Source organism: Pristiophorus japonicus, chromosome 22 (assembly GCF_044704955.1).
Source record: "Pristiophorus japonicus isolate sPriJap1 chromosome 22, sPriJap1.hap1, whole genome shotgun sequence".
Lineage (NCBI taxonomy): Eukaryota > Metazoa > Chordata > Chondrichthyes > Pristiophoridae > Pristiophorus > Pristiophorus japonicus.
The window spans coordinates 43838425-43854537 of NC_091998.1; the positions used below are offsets into that span (position 1 = coordinate 43838425).

General features: G+C 42.8%; 1 protein-coding gene across 1 annotated transcript in view; it reads right to left on the reverse strand.

Moving 5' to 3' along the window:
* Nucleotides 1-7434: 7434 nt before the first annotated feature.
* LOC139234755 (putative aminopeptidase W07G4.4) overlaps nt 7435-16113 on the reverse strand; it is a 32100-nt gene continuing 23421 nt past the window's right edge. Inside the window, exons 12-17 of the mRNA XM_070865441.1 lie at nt 15744-15819; nt 15184-15302; nt 13037-13129; nt 10061-10118; nt 8615-8796; nt 7435-8043 (exon numbers count right to left, since the gene is read on the reverse strand). Coding sequence (XP_070721542.1) covers nt 7909-8043; nt 8615-8796; nt 10061-10118; nt 13037-13129; nt 15184-15302; nt 15744-15819 — 663 coding nt within the window. The 3' untranslated portion in view covers nt 7435-7908. The remainder of the gene's footprint in view (nt 8044-8614; nt 8797-10060; nt 10119-13036; nt 13130-15183; nt 15303-15743; nt 15820-16113) is intronic.

The following is a 16113-nucleotide window of genomic DNA, read 5'->3' on the forward strand; positions in this document are numbered from 1 at the left end:
AAGGACGCCCTCAAAGCCTCCCTAGTAAAGTGCGACATCACCACTGACACCTGGGAGTCCCTGGCTGAAGACCGACCGAGGTGTAGAAAGTGCATTCAGGAGGATGTTGAGCTCTTCAAATCTCAACGCCGCGAGCTTGAAGAGGTCAGGCGCAGGCAGCGGAAGGAGCGTGCGGCAAATCAGTCCCACCCCCCCTCCCCCTATGAATGTATGTCCCATCTGTGACAGGGTCTGTGGCTCTCGCAATGGACTGTTCAGCCACCAAAGAACTCACTTTAGTAGTGGAAGCAAGTCTTCCTCGATTCCCTGGGACTGTCTATGATGATAGGTTGAATGAGAGATCTGCAGGATGAAGTTTGACAGGCCTGATGTTTTTGAAAACTGACGAGATGCAGAGTTTCTCAGTGGGGAAGGTTCACAAGTGTAGGGGACTGTTTTGTAGACAGCTTTAAACCCAGGCAGCGAGATATATTTCAGCAGATTGATACAGCTCTTCAGGGCACGTCAAGATAGAGGTTGCAGCCTTGCTTGATAGACAATCTAGTGTACAAATGACTTAACAGACACTAAGTCAGGTGTGAATTAGTGAAATATGGCAGCCAATTTTCATCAGATGCAAATCGGCTCTAATTTTGTTTACATTGATTCAAGATTCACCCTAAATCTCGTGTAAATATACTGGAAAATTGGATACTCAGTTATTTGCATAATTATTCACCTATGCCATATGCAAACACAGGTGGGTCTAGGGATAACACCACTAGTAAGAAAGGAAAACAGTATCTAAATCAAATTTAAACAGGAGTAGGACAAATAAAGGGGAATGTCACATGTGGGTGGGAAAAAAAAAGAGAAATAAAAATTTAGAAAGCTTCTGTAGAGCATTGAAAGGCAGCTGGAACATAGCCTGTGGCTAGCAAAAACAATATGCCCATAAAAGTATGGATTGAACTTGTACTGCTATGCAACATTATAAATTCTGCCAGTCTTGCCATGGTAACATTTTGCGATACTGGAAAATTACTGTAGACCAGCGAGATTCTGCTTAAAAAAAAAACTGGTCTGTGCCAGTGCTTATGCGCCACACGAGCTTCCTCCCACCCCTCTCCAATACCGAATCAACTTTATCAGTAACAACTGTTATCAGGGTGAAGGCTGATGTGTGTGACTGGACCAGGCATACAAAAACTGTGGCAACAATGGTAGGTCAGAGGTTCGGTATTCTGTGGTGAGTGTTTCACCTTCCGACTCCCCAAAGCCTTTCCACCATCTACAAGGCACAAGTCAGGAGTGTGATGGAATACTCTACACTTGTCTGGATGAGTGTAGCTCCAACAACACAAGACGCTCAACACCATCCAGGACAAAGCAGCCCACTTGATTGGCTTCCCATCCATCTACAGGATCCACTACAGCAACTCGCCAAGGCTTCTGCGACAGCATCTTCCAAGCCCGCGACCTCTACCACCTAGAAGGACAAGGGCAGCAGGCACATGGGAACATCACTTGCAAGTTCCCCACCATCCTGATGTGGAAATATATCGCTGTTCCTTCATCGTCGCTGGGTCAAAATCCTGCAACTCCCTCAACAGCACTGTGGGAGTTCCTTCACCACAAGGACTGCAGCGGTTCAAGGTGATGGCTCACCAGCACCTTCTCAAGGTAATTAAGGATGGGCAGTAAATACTGGTATCTTTATTAAAGCTACAATTCCTATGCAAATGTTTGATCAAAACATAATTTTCTGATCCATCTCTTTCATTTGTGTAGAAAGATGATGTAAAAGCAGATAATCTTTGTATGTGAAGTGAGACGGTGAACTGTACCCATGTAATAGGTATAATAGTAAGTCTCGCAATCACTGACTGTTAGCGAGGTTGTTTAGTTCGATTGTAACAGAGCAGACTCAGGCAGGTAGCACTGAAACAGAGTTCTCTGTGATTGAGGTAGCTATTACCTCTTTCTGTATTTTGTAGTACTGTTACATGCACCCAACCACCTCTCAATTTTAGCCTCAGTTTGCACCAAGGAGAAGCTCTAGCATAGCAGAAAGAAAGGCAGACACACACACTTACACGTGCAGTGTGAGAGAGTAGGCTAGCTTATCAAAAGTACTTGCAATAAGAGAGATCATTCATGTAGAGCCAAAGAGGCCTGATATGCTCTGAAACTCTAGGATGGATATTGGATGAAGGAATTGGAATTTATGTTAAGGCAGAGAGACATGGAGTAAAGGCATAAGTTACAAAAGGAGACAGAAACGGATGAGAACACTTCACGGAGTGGAGCTCCAACATTTCTTGCAACCATTACCGAGAAGTCCTCCGAGCAACAGTCCTCTTGCTGTTTCACGCACATGATCAGCCCTTACTGCATAGTAAGGTACACGGGGTATAGCCATCTCCAGCTAGTCAGCATACATAACAGAGCCCCTTTCGATATACACAAAATGAATACGTGGCTTGAGCAGTGGTGCAGCAGGGAGGGATTCAAATTCCTGGGGCATTGGGACCAGTTCTGGGGGAGGTGGGACCAGTACAAACCGGACAGTCTGCACCTGGGCAGGACCGGAACCAATGTCCTAGGGGGAGTGTTTGCTAGTGCTGTTGGGGAGGAGTTAAACTAATATGGCAGGGGGATGGGTACCAAGGCAGGGAGACAGAGGGAAACAAAAAGGAGGCAAAAGCAAAAGACAGAAAGGAGATGAGGAAAAGTAGAGGGCAGAGAAACCCAAAGCAAAGAACAAAAAGGGCCACTGTACAGCAAAATTCTAAAAGGACAAAGGGTGTTAAAAAAACAAGCCTGAAGGCTTTGTGTCTTAATGCAAGGAGTATCCGCAATAAGGTGGATGAATTAACTGTGCAAATAGATGTTAACAAATATGATGTGATTGGGATTACGGAGACGTGGCTCCAGGATGATCAGGGCTGGGAACTCAACATCCAGGGGTATTCAACATTCAGGAAAGATAGAATAAAAGGAAAAGGAGGTGGGGTAGCATTGCTGGTTAAGGAGCAAATTAAGGCAATAGTTCAGAAGGACATTAGCTTGGACGATGTGGAATCTATATGGGTAGAGCTGCAGAATACCAAAGGGCAAAAAACGTTAGTGGGAGTTGTGTACAGACCTCCAAACAGTAGTAGTGATGTTGGGGAGGGCATCAAACATGAAATTAGGGGTGCGTGCAATAAAGGTACAGCAGTTAAAATGGGTGACTTTAATATGCACATAGATTGGGTTAACCAAACTGGAAGCAATACGGTGGAGGAGGATTTCCTGGAGTGCATAAGGGATGGTTTTTTAGACCAATGTCAAGGAACCAACTAGGGGGGAGGCCATCTTAGACTGGGTGTTGTGTAATGAGAGAGGATTAATTAGCAATCTCATTGTGCGAGGCCCCTTGGGGAAGAGTGACCATAATATGGTGGAATTCTGCATTAGGATGGAGAATGAAACAGTTAATTCAGAGACCATGGTCCAGAACTTAAAGAAGGGTAACTTTGAAGGTATGAGGCGTGAATTGGCTAGGATAGATTGGCGAATGATACTGAAGGGGTTGACTGTGGATGGGCAATGGCAGACATTGAGACCGCATGGATGAACTATAACAATTGTACATTCCTGTCTGGCGTAAAAATAAAAAAGGGAAGGTGGCTCAACCGTGGCTATCAAGGGAAATCAGGGATAGTATTAAAGCCAAGGAAGTGGCATACAAATTGGCCAGAAATAGCAGCGAACCCGGGGACTGGGAGAAATTTAGAACTCAGCATAGGAGGATAAAGGGTTTGATTAGGGCAGGGAAAATGGAGTACGAGAAGAAGCTTGCAGGGAACATTAAGACGGATTGCAAAAGTTTCTATAGATATGTAAAGAGAAAAAGGTTAGTAAAGACAAACGTAGGTCCCCTGCAGTCAGAATCAGGGGAAGTCATAACGGGGAACAAAGAAATGGCGGACCAATTGAACAAGTACTTTGGTTCGGTATTCACTGAGGAGGACACAAACAACCTTCCGGATATAAAAGGGGTCGGAGGGTCTAGTAAGGGAGGAGGAACTGAGGGAAATCCTTATTAGTCGGGAAATTGTGTTGGGGAAACTGATGGGATTGAAGGCCGATAAATTCCCAGGGTCTGATGGACTGCATCCCAAAGTACTTAAGGAAGTGGCCTTGGAAATAGTGGATGCATTGACAGTCATTTTCCAACATTCCATTGACTCTGGATCAGTTCCTATGGAGTGGAGGGTAGCCAATGTAACCCCACTTTTTAAAAAAGGAGGGAGAGAGAAAACAGGGAATTATAGACCGGTCAGCCTGACATCGGTAGTGGGTAAAATGATGGAATCAATTATTAAGGAGGTCATAGCAGTGCATTTGGAAAGAGGTGATATGATAGGTCCAAGTCAGCATGGATTTGTGAAAGGGAAATCATGCTTGACAAATCTTCTGGAATTTTTTGAGGATGTTTCCAGTAGAGTGGACAAGGGAGAACCAGTTAATGTGGTATATTTGGACTTTCAGAAGGCTTTCGACAAGGTCCCACACAAGAGATTAATGTGCAAAGTTAAAGCACATGGGATTGGGGGTAGTGTGCTGACGTGGATTGAGAACTGGTTGTCAGACAGGAAGCAAAGAGTAGGAGTAAATGGGGACTTTTCAGAATGGCAGGCAGTGACTAGTGGGGTACCGCAAGGTTCTGTGCTGGGGCCCCAGCTGTTTACACTGTACATTAATGATTTAGACGAGGGGATTAAATGTAGTATCTCCAAATTTGCGGATGACACTAAGTTCGGTGGCAGTGTGAGCTGCGAGGAGAATGCTATAAGGCTGCAGAGCGACTTGGATAGGTTAGGTGAGTGGGCAAATGCATGGCAGATGAAGTATAATGTGGATAAATGTGAGGTTATCCACTTGTGGTAAAAACAGAGAAACAGACTATTATCTGAATGGTGACAGATTAGGAAAAGGGGAGGTGCAAAGAGACCTGGGTGTCAAGGTACATCAGTCATTGAAGGTTGACATGCAGGTACAGCAGGCGGTTAAGAAAGCAAATGGCATGTTGGCCTTCATAGCGAGGGGATTTGAGTACAGGGGCAGGGAGGTGTTGCTACAGTTGTACAGGGCCTTGGTGAGGCCACACCTGGAGTATTGTGTACAGTTTTGGTCTCCTAACCTGAGGAAGGACATTCTTGCTATTGAGGGAGTGCAGCGAAGGTTCACCAGACTGATTCCCAGGATGGCGGGACTGACCCATCAAGAAAGACTGGATCAACTGGGCTTGTATTCACTGGAGTTCAGAAGAATGAGAGGGGACCTCATAGAAACGTTTAAAATTCTGATGGGGTTAGACAGGTTAGATGCAGGAAGAATGTTCCCAATGTTGGGGAAGTCCAGAACCAGGGGACACAGTCTAAGGATAAGGGGTAAGCCATTTAGGACCGAGATGAGGAGGAATTTCTTCACCCAGAGAGTGGTGAACCTGTGGAATTCTTTACCACAGAAAGTTGTTGAGGCCAGTTCACTGAATATATTCAAAAAGCAGTTAGATGAAGTCCTTACTACTAGGGGAATCAAGGGGTATGGTGAGAAAGCAGGAATGGGGTACTGAAGTTGCATGTTCAGCCATGAACTCATTGAATGGCGGTGCAGACTAGAAGGGCCGAATGGCCTACTCCTGCACCTATTTTCTATGTTTCTACACAAGTAGTGAAAGCACCCATTTAAGACCAGAGTCTATGGCAACTCTAGCAGAGGGATATGGCTCCATCGTGGTGCTCCTCTGCTGTTATTCTTGCAACTCTCGTGGCCGGCCGCGGGGGGGGGGGGGGGGGTATTATCCACAGTAAGAAAAGGGTCCAATTACCCATAAGCTGTCCTGGAAGAGGAGAGAACAAACATATCATGGTAACTCCCAGCAGATGTGGCATTGTCCGAGAATTCTTTGCATCTGGAAACTAGAGGGTTTAAACTGAAGGTGACTGTAATACATGGCAACTACTGTACCATACACATTGGAGAAGAAAGCAAGCTCTTCTAAAAATTATGTACACTTGAATAGCATGCATGATAAAACACAGATCATCCATGGCTGCTTGAAAAGGAGTCAGTGGCAGCTTTAATGGACCGAGGCAAAGTTATCCAAGTGAATGCCCCTAACTGTAGCTCTTGGTGTAAAACATGGCGCAGTGCCCATGTTTGGTGAAGCATACTCTTCTCATACAGCACTCCTCCTGTGCGATCTACATGGGCAGGATTTTTTTTTTGTGGGGGGGGGGGGTGGGGGAAGAAGAAAGCAGGATCTTCTAGTGTGCATCCTCATTGCTGCCTTACTCTTTTCCTGCAGCCTGCATTGTACCCACTCCATTAACATTAATACCCATTAAGAATCTTAACTCCATCTCTTACACTGGATTGGGTTTGAAATTAAATATCAGTGGTTTCCACCCCTCAAAGAGGAGACCAGCTCTACACCCATGTCAGTAGATGGTACAACTATATTGGTATCAGATTTTAGAGGCAAGATCACAAACTGATCTGATCGATCATAAAAATCCCTATAAAGCAGAAATAGCTTGCTATCCCAGTGGAATCTTGCTATCCAAAAAAGGGGCTGGTCATGGTGATTTATGGAGAGACTGAAACAAATCTCCAATTGTGTTAATTTAGTGCAAATGTGAAGACCTACGCAGGCAGCACACCTTAGTACATCCATAAGTGCTGAACTCAGAGCCTTCTGACAGACAACAGGAATCATCATTCTCCAGGCACTGAAAGCAGTGTGCACTTATGGATGATACCATGCCACATCAGCTCAAAAAGGTGCACCAAAGAGTTTGGGTTTATTTTTTCCACAGGACGATTTTGTTGGAAGAATTTGCTGAAAGAGGAGCATTTAATAATTACACTGCAATACGCCTTAGGATGTTTTGCTACGCTAAAGGCGCTATATAAATGCAAGTTGTTGTATAATAGCAATCTAAAACATCATGGTAGCCCAGAAAGATCATGTTTTGCAGGTGCTGTTGTACTCAGGCCATCTGCCACCACTTCAACAGTTGCAGTCAATTAATAATGGACCAAACAAAAGTGATACTCCATAACCAAAGTGCTACACTGTGGGAAATAATTCTATGCAGAATTATAGGGCCTCAGGTGAATGGTAGAACATCACTGCAATTAGCCCTCAACCTCATCTTTCAGTTCCATCACTGCAATGCGAAAAATCCATTAGCACCCAAAGAGCAGTTTGGAAAAAAGCACTTGCTGGCATTTAGGTTTGTCTAAAATGTACATTAAAACGAAAGCTGGAAAGCACTTTGTCATGAATGTAATTGGAGCCACCTTTTACAATCAAAAGGTCAACCTTAGAATGCCAAGTGGTTTAAACTGTACTTATTGACAACAGCCTTTCAAATAAGATCCTCCCAAACACACAGGCACCTCTGTAGTATTTATTTACTTTTGAAATTAATTTACTTTTACAATTCCAGTCAGAAGTATATTCTCTTCCATTTCCTACACTTGATGGCTTGATTTCCCCCCCCCACTTTTTTTTAAAAAACATAATTTTTTCCAGTTAAACACAATTAGAAATTTGGAATTTTGGTGTACATATTTAGCTTGTACAAGCGAAACAAAAATTAAACACTGCACGAATGTTGCATTGAAAGACAGTAACCCATTCATTAGCCTACCTGAGAAAGTTTGGCGTACTGATTAACCCAGCTGTAGCCAGTTCTAGGAAGGCTGCACTGACTGACCTACACCAAATCTAATCTTTTAATTTCATGTTTCCTCAAGGTGAGGACAGATAGCCCACTGCATTAGACCTCGTGTGATGTTTGGTCTATGTGGTCTACAAGTGTTGATTACAGAAGTGCTGGATCAGATTATATTCTTTAAATCAGCTGTTCAAATACGATTGAGAACGTATTTTGCTGTCAGGGCAACCACTGGTGATCCAGTCGGTATCCCAGGAAATGGGCCAGAGGATCCGGCTATATCAATATGAGAGTAGCGAAGAGGTTTTTCAGATTCTCTTCCGTGCTGAAAAAGAGAGAGAAAAATTGGTTTAGTAAACGGTTTCCCACTAGGCAGGAAAGGATCTCCACACCACAAAACTATATTATATTTAAGAAACGAGCCATTGCATCAACTAATTTTATCAATCTGCTCAGTAATAAGGCTGCGCTCCTTTGTTCTAGCTCTCACCCACCCCAACACAACTAAACACTGACACAGCCTCCTATGGCACTAGGGTCATCAAGGCTTCAGTGGCGATTCCATGCTGCTGCAGGCTTCATCTAATATGATTTTCTCACAGCAATTATGCATGTTTTATATATCCTTGTTACACTCAGGTAGTAGTAGAGTGTTGGATTAAAAGTAGGAAGTTTTGGCCGGGAGTTGTTACTGATTAAATGGCACAGTAACATGTGACCGACTTAAAACGATTCCTCCCAACGGCTGACTAAGGAATTCATAGCAAAGTGAGGGGGGGTGGGTACAACATAAATTCAACTTAAATACAAGTGTAATTTAACTTTCACTCTTCTACAACATACAGTTTGAAAGCTATCTAACACAATTAGAGTCATCAGGTAGCAAGGAATGTTACCTTATCTAGGCCGGAACCCATGATGAGGAAAGCTGCAGGTGATTGATGTCCACGGGATGTGCCACTGGATGGCTGGTTGTTGCACTGCAGAATCTCTTCGTACTCAGACTTCCCTTTGTGAAAATCATAGTCATCACGCCGAATGGTGGAGATTTCAAAAGGATCAGCCACTTGATCACCAGCTAACAGGAGACATACAGCATTAAATGCACGGTAGTTTAGATTTTGTTCAGCGATCACATTTGGATCATTTAAAAAAATATATAGTTTCCTGTATTGACCTGTATTGTGACAAACTTGTTGCTTCAATAACGAAGAAACCACCTGCCTGGGAAGGAGCAGCTGCTACAATAACCTGCCTGACTTAAAAACAGATGTAAACCAAGCATAGCCCAGGAGTGAGGGCGAGGAGGAAGGGGGAGGGCGAGGAGGAAGGGGGAGGGCGAGGAGGAAGGGGGAGGGCGAGGAGGAAGGGGGGAAAAAAAAACACAAGGTTTGTGGCCTCACGCTTAAAATTTAGGATATATCTCTTTCTTCCTAGCACATCCTGAACTACAATATATCAATGTACAGGGTACATATAAAATATTGGAGAGAAGCTAGAATTTAAGCAACCTTTTTCTGAACGGGATCAGTGGCCTACAAAGCCATCAGCAAGTCAGCCTTCTGCCATATTGCACACCTCTTCACACCAGGAAACTCGAGCCTGGAGTATTCATTGCTCTCCTTGCCAGTCGCCAGAATTCCACCTCGTACTACAGACATTATTCAATACCATCTCCCGCTCCCCCATCACCCAGACCTCAGACCCATCGCAGTGAAACTAATGTTCTGGTTTATATTGCCATGACCCATTCTGGCCTCATTCTTCTCTACCTCTAACATTTTCCAGTCCCAAGTGCCAGCATGCATCGTGTGCTTTGATTGAGCTCCTTTGCAACTCTGCCGCCCTGCCCCACACTTAACTCTCGAACATCCCAGTTTACTTTTGGTCATCTTGACCCACATTCAAACTTTGTTACCCTGCTTTCAAAATCTAACTAAGATCATGCCTTCAGGCACCTTCCTCACCTTGTATGGACTTGGGTCACCAGAGGTGCTTGGGGATTATTATACTGAAGGAGGAATATAAATGCAAGTCACAGTCATTTACAAATGTTATAAAATGTGAAGAGGAGCTCCCCATTGATCAGACCGAGAACCCACCAAAGACTTAGACAAAAGCAAAAAGCCAAAGCAAATGTTACACAAGTATATCACATTTTATATATCAGATTACCTATGGAGAATTTATGTGCATAGCCAGAGCAAACAAAGCTGCTTCAAACCATCCCACAAATCAGAAATGACATAGCAGGCAAGTCTTTCAAACAGTCAAAGGTCTTGCTTGCTGGCAATCAAATTCAGATCACCCAGTATACCAACAGAGGGACAAATTGCTCATACCTGCTTGAAGTTCTTGAGCCGTCTTGGCCCCATGGGCAGGACCATTATCCATAATGATCTGTACCAAAAAAAAGTAGTTGAATGTACGCAAGAGAAAAAGTAATTTAAGATTACAGTTCATGAGCGTGAGATGGAGTTTAGCTGGAGAGCAGAGTGAACAGTTCCTTTTCAAACCTCAGAACTGCATGGAACGTCCATTTGAAGCTAATTTAAGGTACAAAGGAAAGAAAATCGTACTGCAGTGAGTTCAGGTTTAGGTTTTGAAGCAATTCACAAAAGTGAGGGAAAGCTTATACTTATGACATTAATGACATTCCAAAATGCTTCACAACTAATGAAGTACTTCTGAAGTATAATTACTGGTGTACAACATAAGAAATAGGCGGAGTAGTAGGCCATCTGGCCGCTCAAGCCTGCTCCGCCATTTAATAAGATCATGGCTGATCTGATCATGGACTCTGCTCCACTTCGCTGCCCGCTCCCCATAACCCTTTATTCTCTTATCGCTCAAAAATATGTCTCTCCGCCTAAAATATATTCAATGACCCAGTCTCCACAGCTCCCTGGGGTAGAGAATTCCATAGATTTACAACCCTCGGAGAGAAGAAATTCCTCCTCATTTCAGTTTTAAATGGGCGACCCCTTATTCTGAGACTATGTCCCCTAGTTTTAGTTTCTCCATGAGTGAAAATATCCTCTCTGCATCTACTTTGTCGAGCCCCCTCATTATAAGTTTCAATAAGATCACCTCTCAGTCTTCTGAACTCCAATGTGCATAGGCCCAACCTATCTTCAGAAGTCAACCTCCTCATCTCCAGAATCAACCTGGTGAACCTTCTCTGAACAGCCTCCAATGCAAGTATATCCTTCCTTAAATACGGAGACCAAAACTGTATGCAGTACTCTAGGCGAGGCCTCATCAATACCCTGTACAGTTGTAGCAGGACTTCACTGCTTTTATACTCTATATCCCTCTTGCAATAAAGGCCAACATTCCATTTGCCTCCCTGATTACTTGCTGTACCTCCATACTAACTTTGTGTTTCATGCACAAGGACCCCAGGTCACTGCACTGCAGCACTTTGCAATTTTTCTCCAGTTAAATTGTAATTTGCTTTTCTATTTTTTCTGCCAAAGTGGATAACCTCACATTTTCCCACATTATTCTCCATCTGCCAAATTTTTGCTCACTCACTTAGCCTGTCTATATCCCATCGTAGATTTTTTGTGTCCTCCTCACAATTTGCTTTCCTACCCATCTTTGTATCATCAGCAAACTTGGCTACATTGCACTCAGTCCCATCATCCAAATTATTAACAGATTGTAAATAGTGGAGGACCCAGCACCGATCCTTGCGGCACTCCACTAGTTATTGTTTGCCAACCGGAAAATGACCCATTTATCCCGACTCTGTTTTCTGTTAGTTAGCCAATCCTCTATCCACACTAATATATTACCCCCAACCCTGTGAACTTTTATCTTGTGTAGTAACCTTTTATGTGGCACCTTATCGAATGCCTTCTGGAAATCCAAGTACACCACATTCACTGGTTCCCCTTATCCACCCATTACATCCTCATTACATTGCTCATTACTTATGCTCGTTACATCCTCAAAGAACTCCAGCAAATTTGTCAAACATGATTTCCCTTTCATAAAACCACGCTGACTCTGCTTGATTGAATTATGCTTTTCCAAATGTCCCACTACTGCTTCCTTAATAATATTCCAGCATTTTCCCCAACGACAGATGTAAGGCTAACTGGTCTATAATTTCCTGCTTTTTGTCTGCCTCCTTTTTTAAATAAGGGTGTTAAATTTGCGGTTTTCCAATCTGCTGGGACCACCCCATAATCCAGGGAATTTTGGTAGATTACAACCCATGCATCCACTATCTCTGCAGCCACTTTTCTTAAGACCTTAGGATGTAAGTCATCAGGTCCAGGGGACTTGTCCACCTTTAGTCCCATTATTTTACCGATTATTACTTCATTAGTGATAGTGATTGTATTAAGTTCCTCCCTCCCTATAGTCTCTTGATTATCCACTATTAGGATGTTTTTAGTGTCTTCTACCGTGAAGACTGATACAAAATATTTGTTTAATGTCTCTGCCATTTCCCTTTCTCCATTATTAATTCCCCAGACTCATCCTCTAGGGGACCAACATTTACTTTAGCCACTCTTTTCTTTCTTATGTGCCTGTAGAAACTCTTACTATCTGTTTTATATTTCGTGCTAGTTTACTTTCATAATCTATCTTCCCTCTCTCATTTTTTTTTTTTAAAAAGACATTCTTTGCTGGCTTTTAAAATTTTCCCAATCCTCTGGCCTCCCACTAGTCTTGGCCACATTGTATGCCCTTGTTTTCAATTTGATACCATCCCCTAATGTAAAGAAACTCAGCCAATTTGTACACAGCAGGATTCCACAAACAAAAATGAGATGAATAACCAGATAATTTTTTTGTGGAATTGGCAAGGGTTAAATATTGGCCAGGACACTGGGCCGATTTCCCTGTTCTTCCAAGAATAGTGCCATGGGACCTTTTGCTTCTACCAGACAGACAGGGCCTCGATTTAACAACTCATCCGACAGCAGAGCGCTCCTTCAGTACTGAAGTGTTAACTTGGATTATATGTTTAAATCTCAGAAGTGGCATATTTGTCAGTATTTCTTTTTTCTGCACCCACTCACCAACCAAACCAAGAAAAAAAACCAATGCTGTTAAACTCCACACAGTTCAAGGAAAAATAGCTGGCAGCAGCAAAATTTAATTGTTAGCAATTAATTCGAGCTTTGAAATACATCCAAACCACAGAGCAACACAGCTTATTGCCACATTGTACATCTAATGAAGATAGGACACCATACTGGCATGAAGCATCTCCTCTTGTAACAGAAAATGGGCTGAAAGCTAGCTGAGCTTACTTGTTACAGTACCAGGCCATTTACAAAGCACTAGATTGAACTTACCGAGTAGTTGCAACCAACAGCTCGAATAGCATGGCCAGTCAGTGTGGCAATGGTGAACAATTCAAAGTGGTTAGGAACATACTCTTCGATAGCCTGTAGAATGGAATTAATAACTCATTATATTTGAAATATTACCAGTCAATGCTCAGACATGTGCCCATAAGCCGGTACTGTGCCATCAGGTACAACCTTACAGACCAGGATCTGTAGATGGATGGATAGCCACCCATACGATCTTAACAGCTACGTTTTACTGTGCTACACCGGGTGCAAGTTAAATTGACAACTAATATCGTTGCTATAGTTGTTGGTTATAAAAGATTAATCGTGAAGAGTAAATCCATAGCTTTAGCCAAAACTTGATCTGGGACATTGACACCAGACAAAGGATACATTCTTGCCAAAGAGTTCGTCTGTGGAAGGCCAACGCACATGGCTGTCTGAAATGCAATTCAGCCCAGCTTCATGTGGCTGTCTGCCCAAGATCCACAATTCTTGGCAGCTGGATATTTCTCAGTGCTGAACAAAAGTCCACCCCCATGAGATCCTCTACAGACCTATGGTGTGAAATAATTTTGGCAATTGTCATTTAAAGGTGGATGATAATAGAGCCCGGAGGGTTAGGTTATACAGGTTGCATAAACTTGGTTTATATTCACTTGAGTATAGAAGATTGAGGGGTGATCTGATTGAGGTGCTTAAAATGTTAAAAAGACTCTATAGGGTAGATACAGGTAAAGACTTGGAAGATGGAAAGACATTGAGAAGGCATATGGGATATTTGGCTTTATAAATAGAGGCAGAGAGTACAGAAGTAAGGAAGTTGGTAAGCCCCAAACTGGAGTATTGTGGCCAATTCTAGACACCAGACTTTGAAAGGATATCAAGGCCTTACAGAGGTTGGCACAGATTTACTAGATTGGTATCAGGGAAGACTTCAGTTACGTAGAGACTAGAGAAACTGGAATTGGTCTCCTTAGAGCAGAGGGGTTAAGGGGAAATCGGATAGGTGTTCAAAATAAATGAAGGGTTTTGATAGAGTAAATAAGGAGAAACCGTTGCCAGTGGCACAGGGGACGGTAACGAGCGCACAAATTTAAGGTCACGGCAAAAGAAACAAGATGACATGCAAACATTTTTTTTTGCTGGAACAACTTATCAAAGGGAATTGGATAAATACTTGAACGGGGAAACTTTTCTGGGCTATGGGGAAAGTGCAGGGGGAGCAGAACTAATTGGTTAGCTCTTTCAAAGAGCTGACACAGGCATGGTGGGTCGAATGGCCTCCTTCTCTGCTGTATAATTTGATGAGTAATTGCCAACATTTGTTAGGTGTTCAAACAAAGTAGTGACAAAATTCATGGGTCATTAAACAATGGTTTCATGCAAGGTTAGTGTGTTTGGAGCATGTTTTTCTAATTTGAAAGGAGATTGTTTCGACAGTGAAGGGATGCAGTGTATAATCATTGAGGCGTGTTGCCGACCCCCAGCTTTCTATTCTTCGCATTTACAACAGGAACAGTGATGGATGGAGCTCCTAAGTTAAGAAACCAAACACTAAGCTTGCTGAGCTGTTGCAAGAACGAGGGAGCATTTAAGATAAGTTTGTACATGATTAAGCGAGTATTGTGTGTTCAACAGGTTTATACACAGATAAAGCATCAGTTTTAATCTGTATACCATGATCTAGTGGCCTGGTATTTTTGGTCATGAGCTAACCAAATTATGGTGGATATGCTACATATATTCTTCGTGAACAAATTGTGATTCAGCATTAATTGTCAGACTGAGCTATAACAACCCAAAAACCAGTGATTCAAGTTTAACTTCATGGATGTAGCCAATTATTGAAAACATTTACACAGGTAAAAATGTTGAGAAACCATAAGCTTTAACAGATAAACACTGTAAACAAGCTTCTTCTCTCCTCCCTCCCCTCCAGTACATGGTTATAACTGGAGCACATTCTTCCAGAAAACCAAGAAATCTGGAGAGAAGAATCTCCTGATCACATCTGCCTCATCCAAGATACAAAACATGGCTAAGGTATTCTGTAGTAACCATATGAAAGTTCTCCTTGCTTGCTTTGGAATTTAAAGAACAAACCAAGAATATCTTACCAACTCTCCCTATAGGATGATACGCACCTTTTCCTTCATGTAACACAGCAAGTCCACCATTGCCATCCGCCCCTCTGCATCTGTATTTCCAACCCGAATCCTTCTCTGAGCACGAGATGTGATGAGCTCATCTGCCACATAGCAATCTAGACAAATAAAACCCACAAGGTTCAGAAAGCAAAATACAATTATATACTGTTCATATTAGAGACAGATTGAACAGTGACAGGTGCCTCCGAAGGCACAGAAACCAGTCTCAAAATGGTTCAGTGGGCTCTAGAGGCAGATGCTAAATAGAAAATGGCTACAATTTTGTTCTGGCTGTGGTTCAGCAGCTACTCGAGCTGAATTTCACTCAATGTATACAGGGCAATCAGAGCATTACCATCTTTGCAAAGTTGCAGAACGGCTTCCGCTACAGGAACTGTGGCCTTCGTACTTCAATGACGATCCAGTAGTATAAACAACACAACTAATTCGAGTGGCAAGGAATTAAGGAACCTGAACCCAACATGCCCAGCAAGAATGGCACAACAGTTCTAGAACTAGCATGCTTGTGCACACCATGCTTTTCAGATTCACGTTACCTGAACCAACACTGTTCCTGACCATTGCCATTGCACCAATTACTTTGATTCCTTTGGGTTTCAGGATGGAGAGTACCTGCAATAAGATTATTCAATCAGTAAAACTGCACATCTGAATTCAGCATGCATTTATGCAACATCTTAATGTAATAAAACATCCCAAGTTGCTAAAGGAAGAATTGACACTCCAATACAATTGAGATGCAGCCTAAAGTATGGTCAAAAGAGGGCTTGTTCCTTTAAACAGAGGGTGAATTCCAGAGACCTAGCAACACGAGGGGCTGTCAGACAGCATGCACGTGCAGTCGCAAAAAGGTACATCACCCCGCAATTGAAATGCTCCACATTAACCAACACCAGTTTAAAAATG